Source organism: Lagopus muta, chromosome 19, assembly GCF_023343835.1.
Source record: "Lagopus muta isolate bLagMut1 chromosome 19, bLagMut1 primary, whole genome shotgun sequence".
NCBI classification, from domain to species: domain Eukaryota; kingdom Metazoa; phylum Chordata; class Aves; order Galliformes; family Phasianidae; genus Lagopus; species Lagopus muta.
This window is the reverse complement of record NC_064451.1, coordinates 2,463,701-2,483,653: the sequence shown is the minus strand read 5'-3', so window position 1 is coordinate 2,483,653 and position 19,953 is coordinate 2,463,701. Positions and strand designations below refer to the sequence as shown.

The 19,953-nt window shown below is 51.6% G+C and overlaps 2 protein-coding genes across 14 annotated transcripts in view; both read right to left on the bottom strand.

The window, feature by feature from the left end:
• COL27A1 (collagen type XXVII alpha 1 chain) overlaps positions 1-15,420 on the bottom strand; it is a 45,482-nt gene extending 30,062 nt beyond the window's left edge. Inside the window, exon 1 of the mRNA XM_048966445.1 lies at positions 12,211-15,420. Coding sequence (XP_048822402.1) covers positions 12,211-12,874 — 664 coding nt within the window. The 5' untranslated portion in view covers positions 12,875-15,420. The remainder of the gene's footprint in view (positions 1-12,210) is intronic.
• A 117-nt stretch (positions 15,421-15,537) lies between these two features.
• Positions 15,538-19,953, bottom strand: part of CACNA1B (calcium voltage-gated channel subunit alpha1 B) — a 264,962-nt gene continuing 260,546 nt past the window's right edge. For 12 of the 13 annotated variants that reach the window (XM_048966416.1, XM_048966420.1, XM_048966419.1 and 9 more), the window contains one exon: positions 15,538-18,504. In XM_048966416.1, the coding sequence (XP_048822373.1) occupies positions 17,968-18,504 (537 nt within the window). In that variant the 3' untranslated portion in view covers positions 15,538-17,967. The remainder of the gene's footprint in view (positions 18,505-19,953) is intronic. The other variant, XM_048966427.1, reaches the window with a different exon arrangement.

Genomic DNA, 19,953 nt, shown 5'->3' with positions numbered 1-19,953 from the left:
TGGGGACAGCGCCTGGGGAGGAGGAAGGGCTGCTGGGAGCACGGGGTGACCCTGAGTGAGGACACACTGGCCACAAGGGAAAGGAGGCTGGGCTGGATGGGGCCCTGAGCAGCCTGATCTGGTGGGGGGCAACCAGCTCACAGCACAGGTTGGGGCAGGGGGCTGTAGGTTGCCTTCCAACACAAGTTATCCTGTGATTCTACAACTCCATCTCATACAGCTCCTCAACCATCTCCTTCCTGAGTGCTGACCTCAAAGTGAAGCTCCTGGTCTCTAGGAAATTGCCCTGGGCTGCTACAATTTACCCCAACCCTGCACACCTTGTTCTCTATGTATCCTTCCCAATAAACACTGTGCAACTGGTGTTTTATCTACAGTCGGGGCTTAATAGCTTTAGCTGGAAGGAGATTTTTAAATGGCTTGCATTTAAACCTGTGCAAATCCCCTCACAGCCATCCCTCAATCAGTACAGGTCTAACTTACAGCAATTAAACTTAATTACCGAATTGCAGTGAGTCAGCATAAACCAGATATGAGCAGTCTACAGCATTTACACAGAGAATTCGGTGGGATTAATTTGAAAAGATGTAAAACACATTCTAGTAAAACTTGTGTGACAGCAAGTGGGGACAAGTCCCAAAAACGTCGGCCCTCGCTGCTGCTCGTAAATAAGCTTCTCTTTGTTGCTTCATTGCCAAAGTAAAGTAACGAGTTCTGCAAACTAGGAGGTTGTGTTCTTGCCCAAGGAGGCTGTGGATGCCCCATCCCTGCAGGCATTCAAGGCCAGGCTGGATGTGGCTCTGGGCAGCCTGGTCTGGTGTTGGTGACCTGCACACAGCAGGGGCTTGGAGCTGGATGAGCATTGTGCTCCTTTGCAACCCAGGCCATTCTATGATTCTATGAAACTATTGCCCTCCAGGGACTCATGTCCTAAAGATCTCCCTCTGTTTTATAGAGCTGGGAGGTGTGAATACACACACTGCAGAGAAGCAATGATGGTGGAGATCTTCTCTTGCACAAGGAAATGCAATTGCAGAGTTTGAGGTGGAAGCAGCAATTCGACGGGTAGCACCTGTTTTTGGAATGCCTCCTTCCCCTTCTTCTCCATTAGAAGTTGATCTTCACAAGCAACTTCAGCCTAACTTTCCAGTGCGCCAGGATAGTTATTGGAAAGCCTGGCAGAGATCAACCTGAGCTATTATTTCAACAGTGTTGAAAGTGTCTCGAGCAGCAAGGGGAGCAGTCAGGCTCGTGTTATCCTCTGCTGCAGGCATAAGCATTTGGAAGAGATAACAACCTGAGAATATCAAAATCAGTGCATCTAGGCCCAGGCTGGGAATTCCTCCTTTCAACAAAGGCGAAGAAGATCCTGGCCTTCAACTCCCCTGCTCCTTCCATCGGCGATGAAACAGTTCATTAAGTTCAATCTAACAGCGCTTTTAAACTTCCAAGTAACGTCATCCAAGGCCGAAACTGAACCTTCAACCTGAGAACACTGGAGATGTGCAAGGCACGGCAGACCCGAGGCGGCACACCCAGCTGTTAGTCACTGCCGAAAGGCAGCAGGAAGGGTCTGATCTCGTGCCAGCAGCCATCTGTCACACCGCCATGGAGCGCGCGTTGGATCCGATCCCTGCCACTCTAGTTCTCCAGGTTCTAATCAAAGAACAGAGACCTGCAAGAAAGGAACAGCACTGTTCTGAAAGCTGCTTTGTGCACCCAGCCCTGGGGCTGTGAGTCCCGGCACTGTGCTGCCCTGTTGGGACAGACTGTGGTACCAAAAGCTGCTCCATTCTGGTAGAGGTAGCAGCAGGAGGGAACAAGAGCAAATCTGCACAGCTAGCATGAATAGAGGGCTCTGGTAAAGTTTATCTTAAGCAGCCTGCACTAACAAGTGTTGCACAGTCTGACACGGGAGTAGGGATGGTGTTATCCACAGCACAAGAACACACCTGCTGCAATAAGGGCAACATATGCACATATGCAAACCCTATCCAAAGAGGGGTTCTCATTTTTCCAAACTAATTCAGATACAGAGAAATTCTTACAAGATCTTTGTCATCTTCTCCCATGCCTGTGCTCTCCGCTCTCTCCAGACCCCATTTGCACCCCAGTCAACGTTGCAGCTTTTAACCCCAACAGCCCCACTGTTCAGTCCTTGCCTTGGCCAAACCGATGGCTATCTTCTTCACTGCAACCCAAAACAGCAAATAAAATATCAGACACATTCATTCTAACCTGGTTGATGTTCCCCTCAGACTGCTTCCAGCAGATGCAAGGTGCAGGAGCCTTCAGCAGGGCTGGAGAAGAGCAGGCAGCTCTCTGATGGAAGGGGCAACTTCCATGCAACCAAAGGTGCCCTGAAAGCCTTTTTCCTTGGCCTTCATCATTTGTGTGCTCCACCAGGTGTGCCTGATGGGCAGCAATGAGGTACTAACTCTCCTTGTGCACGTCATCAACTTTTTAGACAGCAGTAGTGGCACTTGTGCTTCTTTAGCCAGATGGAGAAAGGACATCCACTCATTAAAGAACCCAGTGCTCGAGCATCCCACTCTGCAGGCCATGGTCATCGTTCTCTTTGCTAGGGCTCTCAGTACTCAGCCCAATGTGCTTTATCAAGGAACCAGAAGGCAGCTGAAAAAGGCAATGGAGGGGGATAACACAATTTTCCAACTGTGATAAGAGCCAATGACTTCACTGGGATGCGATCAGATTTGCAACTGCAAAGGCTTGGCTCAGGGCACTGCCACCTCCCCGCCACGGATCCAGATCAGGGATCCATGCCCACCCTGGGCAGCCCATGCCCTCACGCTGTGCAATCCCTGCAGCCCCACCACACACAGTCACGCTCAGACACATTTCAGCTGATGAGGATTCACAGTTCCAACGGTGACAAGTGAGGCTGGGGAAGCAGCTGCAAGGTCTTCCCAGCAAACTGACCAAAAAAGCTGGAGCTTGCAGGGGACCAAGGCAGAGAAGACAGATCCCACCTGCATGGGGTCTAACATGGGAGATCTGCTGTTGCACAAACATCTGGCGAAGGTGCTGCATCTGTCCAAACCTGTCCTAGCACGGGGAGATGTTCCCAGCCACGTCTTCGTTCAGCACAGCCAATTTTCCCCTTGAAAAGGATGGCTGCAGGTCAGCACATGGCTCACCTCTGCTGAGACATGGCCACGTCAGGCTGCAGTTATTCACTTTTGGAGCTTCCCTGCAAAGTGCCAGGCTCTTGACCTTCATTTGATGGGGACAAGTGTTCCTGGCCCTGTTTGTCCTCTGGCCTGGGGCATCTTCAGAAAAGGGAGAGGAAGAAAAGGGGTGCTGGGCAAACAGGGGCAGCCCTTCCACCGTGCTTCCTGCAACATTGCTCACAGCAATACAGAGAGAAAGAAAAAAAGGGAAAAAAGAAATTACAGAAAAGGAGCACTTCCAGGCTAACAAGCTGATATTTCACAGCCAAAAAGCGCTCTGCTTTTCACCTCGGGCAAAACATGTGCACATTTGTGATTCATTCCACACCCACGGCTGCCAATTTTCCTGTGCAAACCGTTGAATTGTTGAGGTTTCAATCTTTACCAAACTCTCAAATGCTCCTCCAAATTCTTTACGCTCCCTTCTGCAATCCCCATTGGTACTTTTGGAACCTGTGGGTGCCTTTAAGGCTCATGGCCAAGCTCCAGCTGGGGAATGGCAATGCATGCATGCTATCCAAGCATGCCCCAAACTGTGCTGAGTGCCCTTATCCATCATGGCTCTCCCATCCACTGCGGCTGTCTGAGGTTCTGAGCCTGACCACGGCTCGAGGTGGCCATAACCCAGACCAAAGGGGCTCTGCAGATTTCAGATATCGACCTTTCACTGCTCATCAGATGAGGGGTCGGCCTCAGGGTTGAATGGAATTGCTGGGAAGAAGTCACACAGAAAACTTCCCTGATCTTGCTGTAAAAAAATAAAAGGCTGAGTCATTTTGAGTCAGCCTCATGCGGGGCTTCGTCTCTGTGGGCGATTCACCCCTTTCATGTTTTGGTTTCTTTTATACTCTGTGCAATCTCAGTCATTGGCAGCAGCTTTGACAGTGAAAGGGAGACTTTGTGTTTAAACCTGAGATATCAGCGCAGTTCAAAAAAGAAAAAAAGAAAACAAAAACTTTCCTTTCCAAAGCACACAAAACTTCCACCAGAAGCCCCATTTTGGGTCCACCAAAGCCCACCGAGGCAAATCCCCAAACCTACCCTCCCTCAACATCACTGTTATTTACCTGGGGGAGAGCAACCAACATCCCAAGCATATTTTTCCTCTGTGCAGACCTGTCTTCTCTTTTAGTGTATCACATCTCATTTGAGAACCCCTAGAGCAAACACTTCACTGCAGCTCTGTTCCACTTGCAGATCTCTTCTGGTACGACACAGTCTAGAATTGGACTCTCATGATGAGGACCACCCAAATCACCACCCTTTTAGACACGTATGGGTTGGAATGCACCAGAGCTCCTTTAGCCCAAAGCCCACTTCTCCTCTAACCCAGACTGGCATCTCCCCAGCTTCCTAAGTGGGACGTCCATCCAACTGCCTGCCACCTGACAGAGCTGTGGGTGTTCATTGCAGGGACTTGGACCAGATGGCCTTTAACGTTCCCTTCCAACGCCAACCATCCCGTGATCCTATAAGTGAGAAGAGGAACCGAGGAGCAGAGCTCCCACTGGTGTCCAAATCCCTCCCCACACCTCAACAGGGAGCTCCCCAGGCCCTAAGAAAGAGCAACCCAACAGAGGCAGAACAACTTCATTGCTGAGGTGCTGCAGACACCACTGGATGCTCTCTCTCTGCACCTGGCTCTCCTAAGGGCAGAGCACATCATTTTCCTGTCTAACTCCAGCCGTTCCTGCTGGATTTATCTGCAGAGCAACGTGTGAATTGCTGCAAACAGCCCCCTGCTAACGGGGTGAGCGTGCTTTCAGCGAGCAGATGACACGTCCTGGAAGTTGCTGCAGCAATTGCTCATGCTGGGCTCGCAGCAGTGCTTCCAGCCTTTGTAATGCATTTCAGTGCTCTGTCAGAGCTATGTGAAGAACCTTCTTCTGATTTTTTTTTTTTTTAATAGCTTGGAAGTGAAGCAAAGTGAAAATCATGTAAAAGTTTGACTTGGCTTGAGCTGCTGTGCCTCTCCCAACAAACCTCCAGCAAAACAAGTGCTGTGAGGAGTCAGCTCAGCCCCAAATACAGTTAAAGGCACTCAACATAAAATCTGAAACACAGAGGGCCAAATCTCAGGTACGTGAACCATTGGAGCCTTTCACCTTCTGCCATGTCACCCAGACCAGAACACTGCTATGAAACGTGTGAAAATCAGGTTCAAAGGCCTCTTCTTTCTAAAGTTCCCTATTTCTACATTTCAAGAGCCCACTCTTCTCTCCAGTCATTGCTACTGGGGCCACCTGCAGGCACACGTGCAGCACAATGCCTCCAGCACATGCAATGGTACTGGAGAAGGGCTTCCCCAGTAAATCTCCTGATCACACAAACAGGTGAATTAGTGATGACACTAAGACAGAAAAAAGAACTCTGGAGGACACGTAATGCTATGAACATCCTGTGCGTTGGAATTCAAAGAAGAAAAAGGGTGGTGAGGCACTGGCACAGGTCGCCCAATGAGGTTGTGGATGCCCCATTCCTGCAGGCATTCAAGGCTGGGTTGGATGGCTCTGGGCAGCCTGGTCTGCTGGTTGGTGACCCTGCACATAGCAGGGGGTTGGAATTAGATGATCACTGTGGTCCTTTTCAACCCCGGCCATTCTATGATTCTGTGAAAATGCAAAACTTGCCCAATGTAGATGCAGGGCCTTTGACATTCTGCTTTGCTCTGGAGATCTGTTCTTGGTAGACAACAGAACTTTATGGCACCGACAATAAGTTGATGTTCAGCTACCAGACTCATGAAGAGCTCTGGGTCTCCCTTTAGTTTGCCTTCCTGAGTCTCACAGCTGTAGAGAAAAGCATGGAAAACACAACCTTGGTGATTCTGTAATCTGAAAGAGAAGCTCTTAAGAGAAGCTCAGGGCCTGCATGTCCCTGCAGAGGGACAGATCATCCATATATCCAGCCAAGAAAGAGGGGCAACTTCTTCCTCCCATCTCACATGTTGGTAGGAGAGGGTCATGCCATTGGGTTGGACTGGGGCTCAGAGCACACAGCAGCATGGCTGCTGGCAGCATCGGGAGACAATTAACCGCTACGAGCTGATTCCCCTTTCCAAATTGCTCTAAAAGAGCTGCTGTTGAGCTCCCTGGCTGGGAGCCAGGAGCACATCAGAGATCTGTCTCACTCCTAACAGCTGGAGTCAGTTTGGAGCCCTCCTCACCCTATGAGAGTCAAATCCTTGATGACTTCCAGCACAACCACCAGGCCTTTTCTCTGGAGGAATCCTTTCCTGAACACTGTGATAGGATGCACGAGGCATCCATCCCCTTGGGGCCACCTCCAAATTCAGGGTCTCCCCCTACCAGACAGATCCCAAAAGCACCAGCAGGGCCAGCTGTGTGCCAGATGCTCCATGTTTGGGAGGTTTGGAGGTCAAGGTCACAGCAAAGGCTGACGCTGTGAAGGGGCCGTGCAGGGGGAGAGGGAGACGGCGGAAATACCAGCCTGGGTGTGTTAAACATGCAGGGTGGGATCCATGGCTGTGTCTGCACATGTTTGGCTCGAGGGAGGCAGGAAACTGCACGACACGGAGGTCCCATGGCCACAGAGGAGGCTGCCAGGATGGAGAAGCTCTGGGCATCACTTCGTGCCTCCAGGAGGGCTGCAGGGTTTGGATCAGGGTCCGGCTCTGCAACAGCCTAAGCCATGAGGGAGGCCAAAATTAAGCAAATGAAGTAGTATATACAGTCAGCATAAGCATACATGGGAGGTTACAGTTAAACCCAGCCGAGCTGTGGAAGAAAATGAACGGCACTTTCACTGCAAGGTGTAGGATTCCCAAAAGTCAATTCACTTGGAGAGCAAAGGCACGAGCGAGGCATTATAATGAAACCATTAATATGGATTCAGAGCACTGCTTAGGGCAGGCAGGCGCCTGATCCACTTGTTAGAAAGACCCAAACGAAGAGAGGATTGCTTAAAGTGAGTTCAGCAGCTTAAGGGCTTATCCTGCAAAGTGTGGGTAGCACTGCAGTGCCTGCACCACACTGGAAGCTGCCATCGAAATCACAGCCCTAAGGGACGAGGGCAGGAAGGCAGACAAAGCCCCAGCAGCGACTGCCCCTGAAAACTGGGCAGCTTCCTTCCTCATCCACGTTTTCCAGCTCTGTCACAAGGATGGATGTCAGGATGGTGTCCCTTTGCTGCCAGGAGCCAGAGATGCCAAATGTGAAGCGCCAGCCTGGAGATGACAGGGGTGAAAACCAGCTCTGCTTCAGGGTTTGAAATGGGGGGACGAAATGTATTTTGGCTGACCTCGAACTGATCTCTGTGGGCATTGCTAACCCACATTGCACCAACGTTCTTCTGGCTGCAGGGCTCCCAGTGGCTGCCTTCCCACCTTCCTTTTTAAGGAAAAATTCATCTCAGCCATTCATTTTGAAGTACATACTTGGGAGAAAAATAGAAATTTCAAATTCCAGCTGAAGCTATTTCCCATATGCATCATGAATTCCAGATCCAGGGCCCATGCAGAGGACCAGTGTGGCATTCCTCACAGCTGCTGGCCATGCTCATGAACTAACACCTCCCTCCATCCCCATCCAGGGCTCTGCTGATGCTATATTGGGAAAGTGTTGGCACTTCTAGGGGTAGGGAAGGGAGTACATGAGCATGAGACAGAGCAAACTGGTGAAAGAACAACATTGCTTCAGAATATCATGTCTAGCAGGTTAAAATAAGAGAAAGAGGAGAGCTGATGGAGCATCATCTGCTGGCTGCACGCTGTCTTGCAAAGAGATCTCACAGCTCAGAGCCAGTACACAATGGGACTCCAAAGGGCTTTGAGAGGTCTTTGTGGTATCATAAAATTGTAGAGGAACCCGTAAAGGCCATCAGGTCCCACTCCCTGCAGTGCACAGGGACACCCACAGCTCCAGCAGTGCTCAGAGCCCCAACAGCCTGACCTTGGCTGTCTGCAGGGATGGGGCACCACCAGCTCTCTGTGCAACCTGTGCAGTGCCTCACTGCCCTGAGTGTAAAAGACTTCCTTCTTATTTCCAGCTCTGAACTTCCTCTCTTTTAGTTAGACCTCATGATCTTAGACGTCTTTTCAACCTTAACGATGCTATGATTACAAGAGCAACCTCTGCCACCCACTCAGAGCTCACCCAACCCAGCCTGGATGGGATCCCAATGCCCAGTAACCTCAACGAGCACAAGAAATCCCACCCCAGGAGCAACATCACTACCTCCACCCGCGCCTCAATGCCCCGCAATGATCAGGCACCGAAACGCCTCGGCGCCATCCGTCTTTCCTCAGAGCAGAGAAAACCTGCTGGCAGCAAAAGCAATGCTTTAAAAATAGCCAGATGGCTTGCTGAGACATTTGGGATCCAAAATAGGAGATCTTGACGTTCCTCCCAGATGAAAGACATTGGAAGAGGTCTGTGGCGATGGATCGCCGTGTTTCACCTGGAGGGATCTCAGCGTTCATCTTGTGGGGTCACATTCAGCCCTGGGGTGGACAGAGCTGCTCCCTGCCTGGACCTGGAGGTGACAGTGGGGTGACACAAACATAGGGCGGCCGTGTAACGCCATGGGCTGCAGTGCAGCCTTCCCGGGCTGGGAGCAGCCTGCCTGGGGTTGGCCTGAAGAGGAATGCTTTGGTTCACTTTCCTCTGTGGAGAACTTAAGGCACTTTTTATAAGTTTTATAACTGTGCGCAGTTTCAGCATCTCAACTGATGAAACAGCATTTCTGTGTTGGAAAGAGACCAGGAAGACATGGAGGAGACGCTGTGGATTAGCTCTGATGTCTGGGGCTAGATTCACTTCCAACATATCTCCCATTGTTTGCCAGCTCATTCACCAACTCATTTACCAACCACTTCCAGCTTTCAAATGATGAACTCATTTACAAAGACCGTGACTACACTAAAAAATCCCATTTTACACCTCTATAAAAGAACCTCTCCATCACAAAGACCGTACAGCCTCCTCCTCCCAAGTCCTGGGATGATTATTTTGGAGAGAAGACCAAAAGTCCTTCACCATGTTGCTGGGGCGAGGAACCCCACAGCGTGGAGCTGAACCAAACATCTCCAAACAGAAAGTGAAGATTCTCCTTTGTCACCAAGGACACCAGGCCCAAAGAGAAGCCTGGAGAACCAGGGCTCTGTGTGCAGCCCCATGGCCTTCCCCAGCCAGAAATCCCATTGCAGAACCCCCCTCACAGCTCCATGAGCGCTGCATCCCCAGCAGTGGGCACAGCAGAACCGGGCAAAGCTCGAGACAGTAATTAGCACAGCACTAATTACCAGCAGCGTGGGACTGAGACGCGCTGTCAAGGTTGATGTGCGCTAAACAGAAGGTGTTCTTTTGTCACAGTGTTGATCCCTTGAGTTCTTGGAGTGGGAAAGGCAGGGAGGAGGATGCTTAAGTCTCAGCTTTTCTCCCAGTTGACGGCCAAAGCTTTTCAGCAGAGCGCTGTCACAGGGGCTGCAGGTTGAATGAATCCCTCGCACAATGAGGGGACGCTGGGGACAAGGAGTGCCTTTGCCATCAGCTGGCAGCCACGGCCCCATGCTCACTCATCAAGGGGATGGAAGGGCACGGAGCCAGCCCAGCCTGCTCAAAAATAGGGAGCAAAGCACACACAGACACACACAGTAATTTTACTAAGAGTTGGAGAAGCAGCCACCCGCTCCTAAAATCCAGCTGTGATGAATCAAATGGTGCTCACCATGGAAGCCGCCATTGTACGACCCATCCACCCACAGCCCTGTTCTGTGTCCCCTGGATGTGGGTGGATGGGGATATGTGGGGTTCCAGGAGCTGAAGGTCCCCAGGATTGAATGCTCCCAGTGCTGTATCAGCACTCAGAACACCGCTCCTCTATGTGCAAAGCATACAATGCAGGTGCTCCTTCCTATAGGGACCCCCAGGATAAGGGTTAATGCAGTTCCTGGAGCCCCAGCTTCCCCAGCTGGTTGGGTAAACAAAGAGCCTGTTCTGCACACAGGGTGCTGGGACACAGCCCTCCCAGGACGCAATCTCCCAAGCTTTCCTCCCCACACAACCTCAAACCAACCCAAACCCAAAGGAACGAACAAACACTCCCTCTGTGCTGCAGGGAGGCTGAGCCTTAATCACTTGCAGCCAGCAAGAGCAGAATTCAAACCAGCATCCCCTGCTTGGGCATCAGCCCCACAGCTCTCCAGAGCACACATGGCTTGTGAGAGCAAAGATTGATGCTACAGATATACGTAGCACATACTGAACATACAGAAGCAGGCTGTCTGCTTGGCCAGAGGGGGAGGAGGGAGGCTATGTCAGCCTGTGCAGTGTGCTGGGGGGCTGTGAGGCACTGAGCAATGTTTGACACACACAGGAGAGGCACTGCAGCCTAGCAATGACAGGTGCAGTGCATACATCATCTGGCTGAACACCCCAAAGCAGTTTATACAGCCTTACATACAGTTTCTATAGACCTGCAGCACGCAGTCTACCCATCACATGTCTTGTCCCAAAAAGCCCTCCTCCTAGGAAATCCATGCTTCTGCCCTAGAAACTCTTCCTCACTGCAGTGGGATTTAAAAAGAATGGTGCAAAAAGGAGGGGATAATGTCCTATAATGGCAGAACTGAGGAGTTCTGCTTGCACTGGAGAGTCAAGCACAGGTGACGTGAGATCTGGGACCTGGGGGGGTTTTAAGCCCTTTGGCTTGCAAACTTGTTCAGATTCACATTGCAGAGCATCGCATCTCCTGGAGGATCAGTGACTGAAGGACAACTCCCACCAGCCCTCAGGAGAGAAGCACTGCCAAGTGCTGCCTCTTCACGTGCCGCTCATCCCTTAATTAAGCAGATTTTAATTGGGTGACTCTAAGCTTTAATTAACCGTGCACGTTCATTTCTGGGTTGCATTCTCAGACAGCCCTGTATCACCCAGCTTCCTTCTCCACTTCCAATCTCCAGTGCTTTGTCCACCCTTTGGATCTCACTCTGGTTTCAGCTGCTGGAATGCAGTTCACACTCGGTTCCCAGGCTGGGAGCTGCACCATCTCAGTGCTTCCCAGCCAACGTTCAGGCAGAGTTAAGCTCCACTGAGATAATGGCACTTTCCCTCTTGAAAACACATTGCCAGCAATGTGGCCACACAGCAGCCCCTGGCATGCTCCAGCTCGGGCCTAACACCCATATTTGGGGCAGGGTTTGTGCTGTGTTCCACCAGGCCACCTCCTAATGCCAGGACCTGCGTGTGTCAGTGCAGTGCAAGTGTAGCAATGCCCATCCTACAAAACACCAGCTGAACCAATGTCTTCTTTTACATTGTTATCAGAGTCCTCACCATTCACCACACAGCCCAACGCCTCCCAGGGACACGTCCCAGCCTCATCTTCAAAACTTGGCTTACGTTTCAATCCATGCAACTAATTCTGCTCCCTGTTCTACAGGCCAGTTGCCAGGACCTCGCTGCCCCCCAGGGCCCTGCCATCCCCCATCCTGGGCAGGGCCAGCTGATCCTGCAGCCACCAGGACAGAGGGAACCCAGAGTTCCCAAACGTTTCATGGCACTGGGGAAGAAGAGGACGCGTGCTGCAGCCCCAATGCAGGGATTTCAACTATGGCACGCACAAATGCATTATATTATGGATACATCAGAATAGTCACACACAGACCCGACTGCTCCACTCCTACAGAAAGACCCCACCTCACTCCGCCCCAGCATCCCCCTACCACCGAGACCACGCCATACGACGACCCCCCCGTCCAAATCCACTCCCCAATGGCAGCAGCCCAAGAGAGACATTTCCCCTGCAGCCCCCTTCCCAGCCCCAGCAGCGGTGCGGGATGTGGCGCTGGGGCAGCCCCGAAGCAGCAGAGGCCCCCCAGGTGCTGGGCTGCGGGATGGTCACACCGCGCTGCCGCGCCCGCAATGCCGGCTGAACAGTGCATCCTAGCGGACACCTCCTCCTCGAGCATCCCTACCGCCCGTGAGCGACTCTAAGGGAGTCTCCCCCAAACCCCCACACCTCATCCCATCCCCACCTTTCAGAGAGGTTTCTCTCCTACCTGCCTGCAGCCCTGAGCCCGTCTCGGGAAGCTCCAGCTCCACCGCTCCCAGGGGCAGCGCGCAGAGCAGCGCCAGAGCCAGCGCCCCGCAGCGCATCGTGCGCCCGGTCCCAGCCCCGCACCCGGTCCCGCTCCACCCCGAGCTCCGGGACCCCCGCGGAGGAGGAGGGGGGGAGAAGAGATAAGGGGAGGGGGCTAGAAGGGGAGGGGGTGAGGAGGGGCACCTTCCTGCCCTCCCTCCATTCATCCCTCCGCCCCCAGCAGGGGAAGGGTGGGCGGATGATACGGGGCGGGGGGAATCGCGTGGCCCCCTCCCCTTTTGCTGAGCGGGGCCGTGCGCACACACGGGTTTCTTGAGCAACCGCGGGCTGCTGGGTGTTCCGGATCGCCTCCCTCTCCTCCCCGCGCCCGTTCCCACCTCGTGGCTTTGCCTGATCTGCACACAAAGCTCAGGAGCGCTCGAGCAGCCCTTCGCTTTGCGTTCAGAACGTGCGATGCGGGTTGGGCTTTTCTTTCTCAGGTGTTGCCGATTCCCGTTGATTCGCACAGCACTGACCTTCTGGCCTAGCTGCATCTCTCTGTCCTGCAGTGGATTTCTGGAGGGATGGGGGGTACTGCATGCAACGCCCTTCTCTCCCTTCCTGCAGCAGCACCCCGCTGCCATGGGAGCTTTCAGGTGGATCAGTGCACAACCAACTCCTTCAGAGCAGTCCCAGGAAATGGAGATGGGGATGAAACTGGGGTTGTTGGCACGCGAACACAGCTAAACACCAAGGCATGAGGAACCTGCTCAGGTGACCTCGTCCTTGCTCTGAGCTCTCTGCTGCTGACCCCGGGCACCCCGCTGCCCTTCGTGTCCCCCACTTCCCATTGGAATCAAAGCATCCTCTTTGGCTGAATACCCGGGGATCTGCCGGAGGGAAGCGTTAAGCGCCCTTCCTATAATCAGGCACTTCTGGAAGTAGCGCTTCCCAAAGCTCCGAGGACGGGAGCAACATCCACGAGCGGTCTGGGGTTGGTGCACCGTGCTGCGGGCCGTTGGGGCACTCACCAGCACCACCCACAGCCTAAGGTGAATATTGTGGGGGGAACGACCTCAAAGGAGCAGCGGCGAGAGACGAATCGGCCCTTTTCAAGTTGTTTTTTTTTTTCCCCCCTAAGAAGTAGGAAAGGTCTGAGAATGCTTCCCCCTAACGGCAGCACGAGGTGTGGGGAGTGGGAAATGTTGCTCCCAAATGATGGGATCTGCAGGGCTGCGATGGATCCCGACGCTGGAACGCAGCGGTGCCCTTCGGGGGGACAGAGCCGTGCAAAGCCCCGCAGCTGCACTGCACGGTTGGCGTTGCTGCTCTTTCCATGGATGCTGCTCAGGAGCACTCAGAAATCTCCACGTCACCCCTGGGTTCGGCTTATCTCAAAAAATAAAATAAAATCCTGCTCTTTATGCTCCTCTGTTCCTAAGGAACCCAGGCACAGCCCAGACAACAGCCAAGGGAAGTGATTCTGCTCCACACTGCCAATAACTCACTGAGTGACCTCAAGCCAATCCATCTTCCTCCTGTGCTGCATCCTGACCTGGTGACCAAAAGGACCTTCCCTGGGCTCACACAGCCCTTCACAGGAACCCCAGGTGGGACCTCATCACAGCAAGGAAGAACAACAGCAAATCCTAAACCAGACCTTGGGCTCTGAAGTGCACTGAAAACTGCAGTGCTCCTCCCCAGGGATGCTCTCCAGCTGCTAATAATTATTTTAACTCCACACTGGGGAGTCTTTGGAGCTGTCAGAAGGGTCACAGCAGCAGAGCCCAGTGAGGGAGACTCACACCGTGCTCAGCCCTGGTGAATAAGGCAGCAAAAGAAACGAGAAGTTCCTTCCTTGCGTTTGCCTTGGGTTTGCCTTCTGCTCAGGGCAAGAAGTGCAAGGCGTTCTCAGCGAGCACCATCACCACTAAGTAGCAGCAGCGTGCCAGCCACCAGCAGACCTCACACTGCTGGTTTCCATGCTCACAGTGCCCCAAGGTAACACCAAAACCACCCATTCCATTTCTTACAGCACCCCAAACCTGGGCCCTCCATGCAGCTTCCTTCCCACGCTGCCACCGGGAGCGACGGCCGAGCTGCGGCTGCAGGCGGGCTCCCATTCACCACTGCACACATTGGCTGGGACTTGGTCACGTGGTTTGGTTGGTTGGTTTTTGGTTTGTTTTTTTTTTTTTGCTAAGTTTTTATTTGAATTCAAGGACTTTGCTTCATACAAAATGTAATTGTAGAAACAACTGCAGAGTTCAAAGTTTGGCTGATAAATGGTACTCAGGCAGCAAACTAGGCAATCACAGAATCTTTCTCTTTTTTTTCTTTTTTTTTTTTGGGTGAAATTCCAGTTGTGTTGCATGGTTGGATCTTTCATAATTTTCAACATTTTTTTCTTTTTCCTTTTCTTTAAATAGAAAGTTTTGCAACAAACCCCCAATTTATATCAAATATAATTAAAAATTAACAACTGATGAATACATCGTATCAAAAAAGTACGAAGATAAACATTTTCCATGCACATACTTTTTATATATATGTATATATGTATATATTTTACATGCAAACATTACTTATTCAAAGTACAGCCACTACGAGACTGGTTCTGGATGCAGAAAACTGATTGGTGCAATTCAAGTTTGGCAACTCACTATGAGGATCCTTGGAGTTATGACGTATGCATTGAAGAGACAAGGCTGTAAAGGTGGAGGGGAAAAGGTTCTACGGACAACCGTGGTCGGGCTCCTCTGTCACCGCCATCGCTGGAAGCAACGACCCCTAGGGGAGGGCGGAGGGTCGGACAAGTGGAGCTGCTGCTTTGTGTTCCGTGCAAGAATCGGAGCGATCCCGCACCCCTGCAGGGCTGTGAGCTTCGGAGGGGGAACCGGTGTGGGGCCGTGGGGGCTGAGGTTGAGAATGACTGAGGAAGGGGCGAGGCGAGGGGGGGGAAAGGCAAAACTGCTCGGCGCAGCAAGGCGGCTCGTCTGCTTTGCGGCGTGGGCGCAATGTTTGCATGCGGTGTTGGAGAGGTTCTGCTTTCTCCTCTCCTCCTCGGAGTAAAAGAGTGACGTTTTTCTTTAAAACTTCAAATAAAGCCTTTTTGTGCCTTCGTGTAAGGAAAATGTATAAAACGTTTGGTCACGATCATGCTGAAGCCCGAAACAGGAAGATCCAGCAGATAAAGCTACAGAATGGATGAAGGTCTCACTGACTGTGGTGTGGATGTGTTTCCTTACGTGTCATCTTGTTGCATAGCCCTCCGTTTGCAAATTACAGCCATTACCCATAGAGGACCTCTGGCTACCGCACTTCCTTTATTCAAAGTGCACATAAATACAGAGACAGAGACAGGAGTTTTCCTTTAGCAGAATCCAGGGATGAGATCGGCCAGAGATTATCATTCAGTAACGGAACAAAAAACACGCAACGGAACGCGACAGGTAGAAATTCTCCAACAGAAAAGCTACAGGAGATGTGAAGAACCATCCTACAGCAGGATGCTCCCAGCACAGATCCCCAGAAGGACCTTGCTGAGAGCATCAGAGACCTCCTGAGTGTTTTGGTAGCCTCCAACACCCTAAAACCACCCTCGTGTCCAAACCTATCAGCAGGTCGTGCCGGGATCTCCACCCGGTTCAAGCTTTGCCTTGAGAAGTTCCACAGTTCTGGGGCTCGGTTGATCCTCTGAAGTAATTCAACTGTCCAACCATTTCCTATCGTTACTTTTAGCAACGTGCTCTACGGGCACCTCCCACCCCTCCTGCTTTAACCTTCCGCCCAGGAACTGCTTGGCTTCTGGCCTCCCGTGCACCAAATTAGCCCTACTGAGGTTCTCCAAAGCCACGGACACCAGGTCCTGCCCAGGCGCTTCTTTTGGTGCTTTCTCCCCATTGCCAGGTCATCTGCGCCTCCTTCCCAGGCTCAAAGTGCAGAAATCCACACGTGCACAAAATAAAAAGTCGTCCAACGTAAAAGTCATTGCAAGAACACAGAAATCTCATCCCTGAGAATCAGAGTTAGAGGTTTTGATATTTTTGTTTCGTTTTCTTCTTGACAGGCAATTAAAAACAAGTCTCTCTCCATCTGCCCCCAACACAAACGACGCACCACGGGACACGGCCGCGGCTCCCGCAGCCCAACTACAACTCTAGACATGCAATGGGAAAGGTGCAGCTCCTCTGGGAGCATCACTGCAGCTCTCCCACAGGACCTAAACATCTGTCAACGAGACAACACCAGACAACGAGACAAGGCCAGTTCCAACCGCTGCAGTTACACCCTTCCCGCTCTCAACAATTAAATTGTATTTAAGAAAAGAAAGCCAGATTAAAAACAAACAAACCAAAAAAAAAAAAAAAGAAAAAAACAAAAGAAAACCAACCCAACAACAAAAAAATCACCAAACCAACCCAAAAACGTGTTTGCCTTCCCCGCTACCATCTTCCAACCCAGCCCAGGCAATGTGCTCGCCATGGGAGCTCCATCCCCAGCTCCTGCAGGCGCTGCCCCAGGCCCCGCTACCCCCACGTCCGATGCATCGAAGCAAGAGTTTGCGTCGTTGTTGCCGTGAAAGATTTCAAAGGTTAGGCACTTAGTAGTGAACAACTGGAGCATTCGGTAGAAACGGTGGGACCTGGAATGACAATTGGACTAATTCTCTACATAAAGAGTAATTTTTTTTTTTTCCTTTTTTCTCTCTCTCTTTTTTTTTTTTTTTACTGTACAATTTACAAAAATGCACACAATGAAAAGTTAAAGTTCTATCTGATAGCTTGATATAAAACCAATAGCATTTCTTCTGCTCAACTCTACGCTTTTTTCCTTTTTTCTTGTTTTGTTTAGTTTTTTTTTGTGGGTTTTTTTTTTGTTTTTGTTTTTTTGCTAAATCAAGCTTATATTGTAAACAAGACAAAACAGTGAGGGCATGTTGCAGTCAACAGGAGAGAGGGACAGGAAGAAAAGTCTCAGCAGCAAGGAAACAGTCCTTAGGAAGGAGCTCTCGTGTGGCTTTCTGGTGGGTGTGGAGGACCCGAAGTGGTGATGCACGTGAGAGGTCCGGGGCGAAGCAGCGAGTTCCTGGGAAGGGTCGCTGTGGCTGAACATCAAGTCCCAATGGACTGTCCTTTGTTCTGATCTGTGGGGTTTTTTTTTCTCCTCTCCCAGTTCTCTAGGTAGATCTCTTCCCTCTTAGCGGGAAATGAGATAAAACACGGGGTCGAGCTTTGTTTGCCGGTGTCCCTTTTGCAACCCTGACTCCTGCCCAGATAAGGATGGGGAGAGAAAAAAATAAATAACTTAGTAGTAGCCCAACCTCCCACTGACCAATCAACTGGTCAAACAAACTGGCACCAAACAGCGCCAATCCCAAAAAAACATTGGTGGTCTATTTGTCTGCTGACAGGGATGGCTCCATGCAGACCTCGTGGTTGGGCATCTGGTGCATGTTTCTGAAAGCAGCAGGAGGTGGGGAGAGGTGTGCTGCCCCCTGGGAGGGAGCCTTCTTCCTTGGTACATTTCAGTGGAAAAAAAAAAAGGAAGGAAAAATGAAAAGAAGAGAGAGGCAGGAGAGAGGCTGCACAAATGTCTCCGGAGGTCTCGGAGTGGGGCAGAGCAGTTCTGGCAGCAGGGGCCACCCCCCGGCACCGCGTGTCTGAGCGCACAGCCTTCCAGATGATAAAACTCATCGACTTTCCCCGTGTGCGCCTCCGAGGGTTTGGCTGTGCCGCTAGCACCAGTCGTCCTCGTCGGCTTCGTGGTAGTAGCTCCGTCCCCTGGTGCCAGTGCCGGGCCCCGTGTTGAGCCCCAGCGTGTAATGGTAGCCATTGGGCACCCGGCGTGCTTGGTGAGACTGGGAGGTCAAGGAGGAGACGTAAGAAGTCCTGGAGGAACGCCCCGAGTTGGTGGCCACGGCTTCCTCGAAGGTGAGCGTGTCCTCGGGCGCTGCGCTCACCGGGCTGTCGGCGGCGTCGCGGTGGCCCAGGTAAGGATCGGAGCCGATGCGGGCAACCGCGGCTGGGGGCGGCTGCTGGTCCCCACGCAGCAGCGCGTTGTGCTCAGACAGCCCGCGGCTCAGGCGGCCCGGGGAGAAGGGCGGGAGGCCGCCCGGCGACGTGCCGAAGTGGACGGGCGAGGAGTTGGCGGTCTTGTAAGTGATGCTGGGGCGTGGGGTCAGGGGGGTCTGCGGGAGCTGCCTCCGACCCCGGCAGGGGGTACTAGCACCAGATGTCGACAGCAAGGGGCTCCCGTTAACCGAACCACTGCCCTACATCAAAATTGGAACAGAGCGAATGAAAAAAATAACAACCAAAACGAAAAAAAAAAAGAAAAAAGAAAAAAAAGGAAGGAAGAAAGGAAAAAAAAGAAGGAAACGCCGGACGAACACAAAGGCAGGCAGGTGTAAAACAGAAGGAGAAGCGACAGGAGGGAGAGACAAGTCACAAGAGGAAAGAGAAGGAAAAAGAGAGAGTTTAGACACGCACAGTTAGGGGAAGGAGGTTCTTGAGAAATAATTAAACAGGAGATGGGAAAAGTTGGAGAACTGAAGTTCTGCAAGCAGTAGGTAAGGACAGAAACAACCGGAGCACTGGTAGGACGCAAACTGGTAGATGGCTCCAACAGAGCCTGGGGAAAGGACCCACAGCACACACACCCCAACATGCCCTTACCTCTGCGACTCCGTGAGCGGCCCCACAACCTGCTGTGTTTGTTGGCAAACACAATTTGGCCAAAAAGCGCTCTGCTTTGGGGCAAAGTTTTTCTCAGCTTCAGCCAAGAGCTGTGAACATTGGCCCTGGGGGTCACTTTTGTGCTCAGAACTGAATTATGTGGGAGAATTTTGGGATAGACTTTTTTGACAGTTTCAATTGGAACGCGTTTTATTCCTAAATAGATACTTGCTGAGAAACAACAACGAAAGGACTTTTTTTATGGGCTCTAGCTTTTTAACAAGAGGGCTTCTTGAAGAAAAACACTGAGAACTGTGTTCACGTTATGCTCGTTAATATTGCACCCTCACTACTGGAATGGAAGAACAAACTGGCAGCTCCATCAGTTACTAACAGGGATGCATGGGAGAAAACTGAGCTACAAAGGGGGAAAGAACCATGAGAAGAGAAGCAGTCCATGCTTCAGCACTTCAGTTCACCTTCTCCCAAGGCAGTGCATGAATAGCCCTAGGAGCATGTTTTAAAAGTCCCTCACTTTTCAGGATCTGGTCTTTTGGGACCAGGACTTAATTTCTCATGAGTAGCTTTTTCTTCTGTGGCAACATCGAATTGCTGCTGGTTGGGCTAGCCAGCAGTGCCTGTTCTGCTCTGCTCTGTTGGGTGCTCATATGATTGGGATGCAAACTCTTGTCCTTCAGAGCCTGCACATTGGATCTTTGCCTTTCTTTTCTTCCACTTCTACCCTTTCTGCTACAGGCAGGTCTCAGGCTTTCTGCACGCTAATGGAGATGATGGGGAGGATCACCACCACTCAGTGACCTAGCATTTCCAAGGGAGGATGCCAGCCTTTTGCACGGTCATGCATTACAGCGTACAAATGGATGCTCCAGCACTGGAGGTGTTCAAATTCAGGTTGGATGGGACTTTGGCCAACCTGATCTTCCAAAAGAAATCCCCACCCATAGCAGGGGCTTGAACTAGATGATGTGTCCCTTCAATCCAAACAATCCTACGATAAGCAGGACCTTAAAGCTCTGCCTTCCACA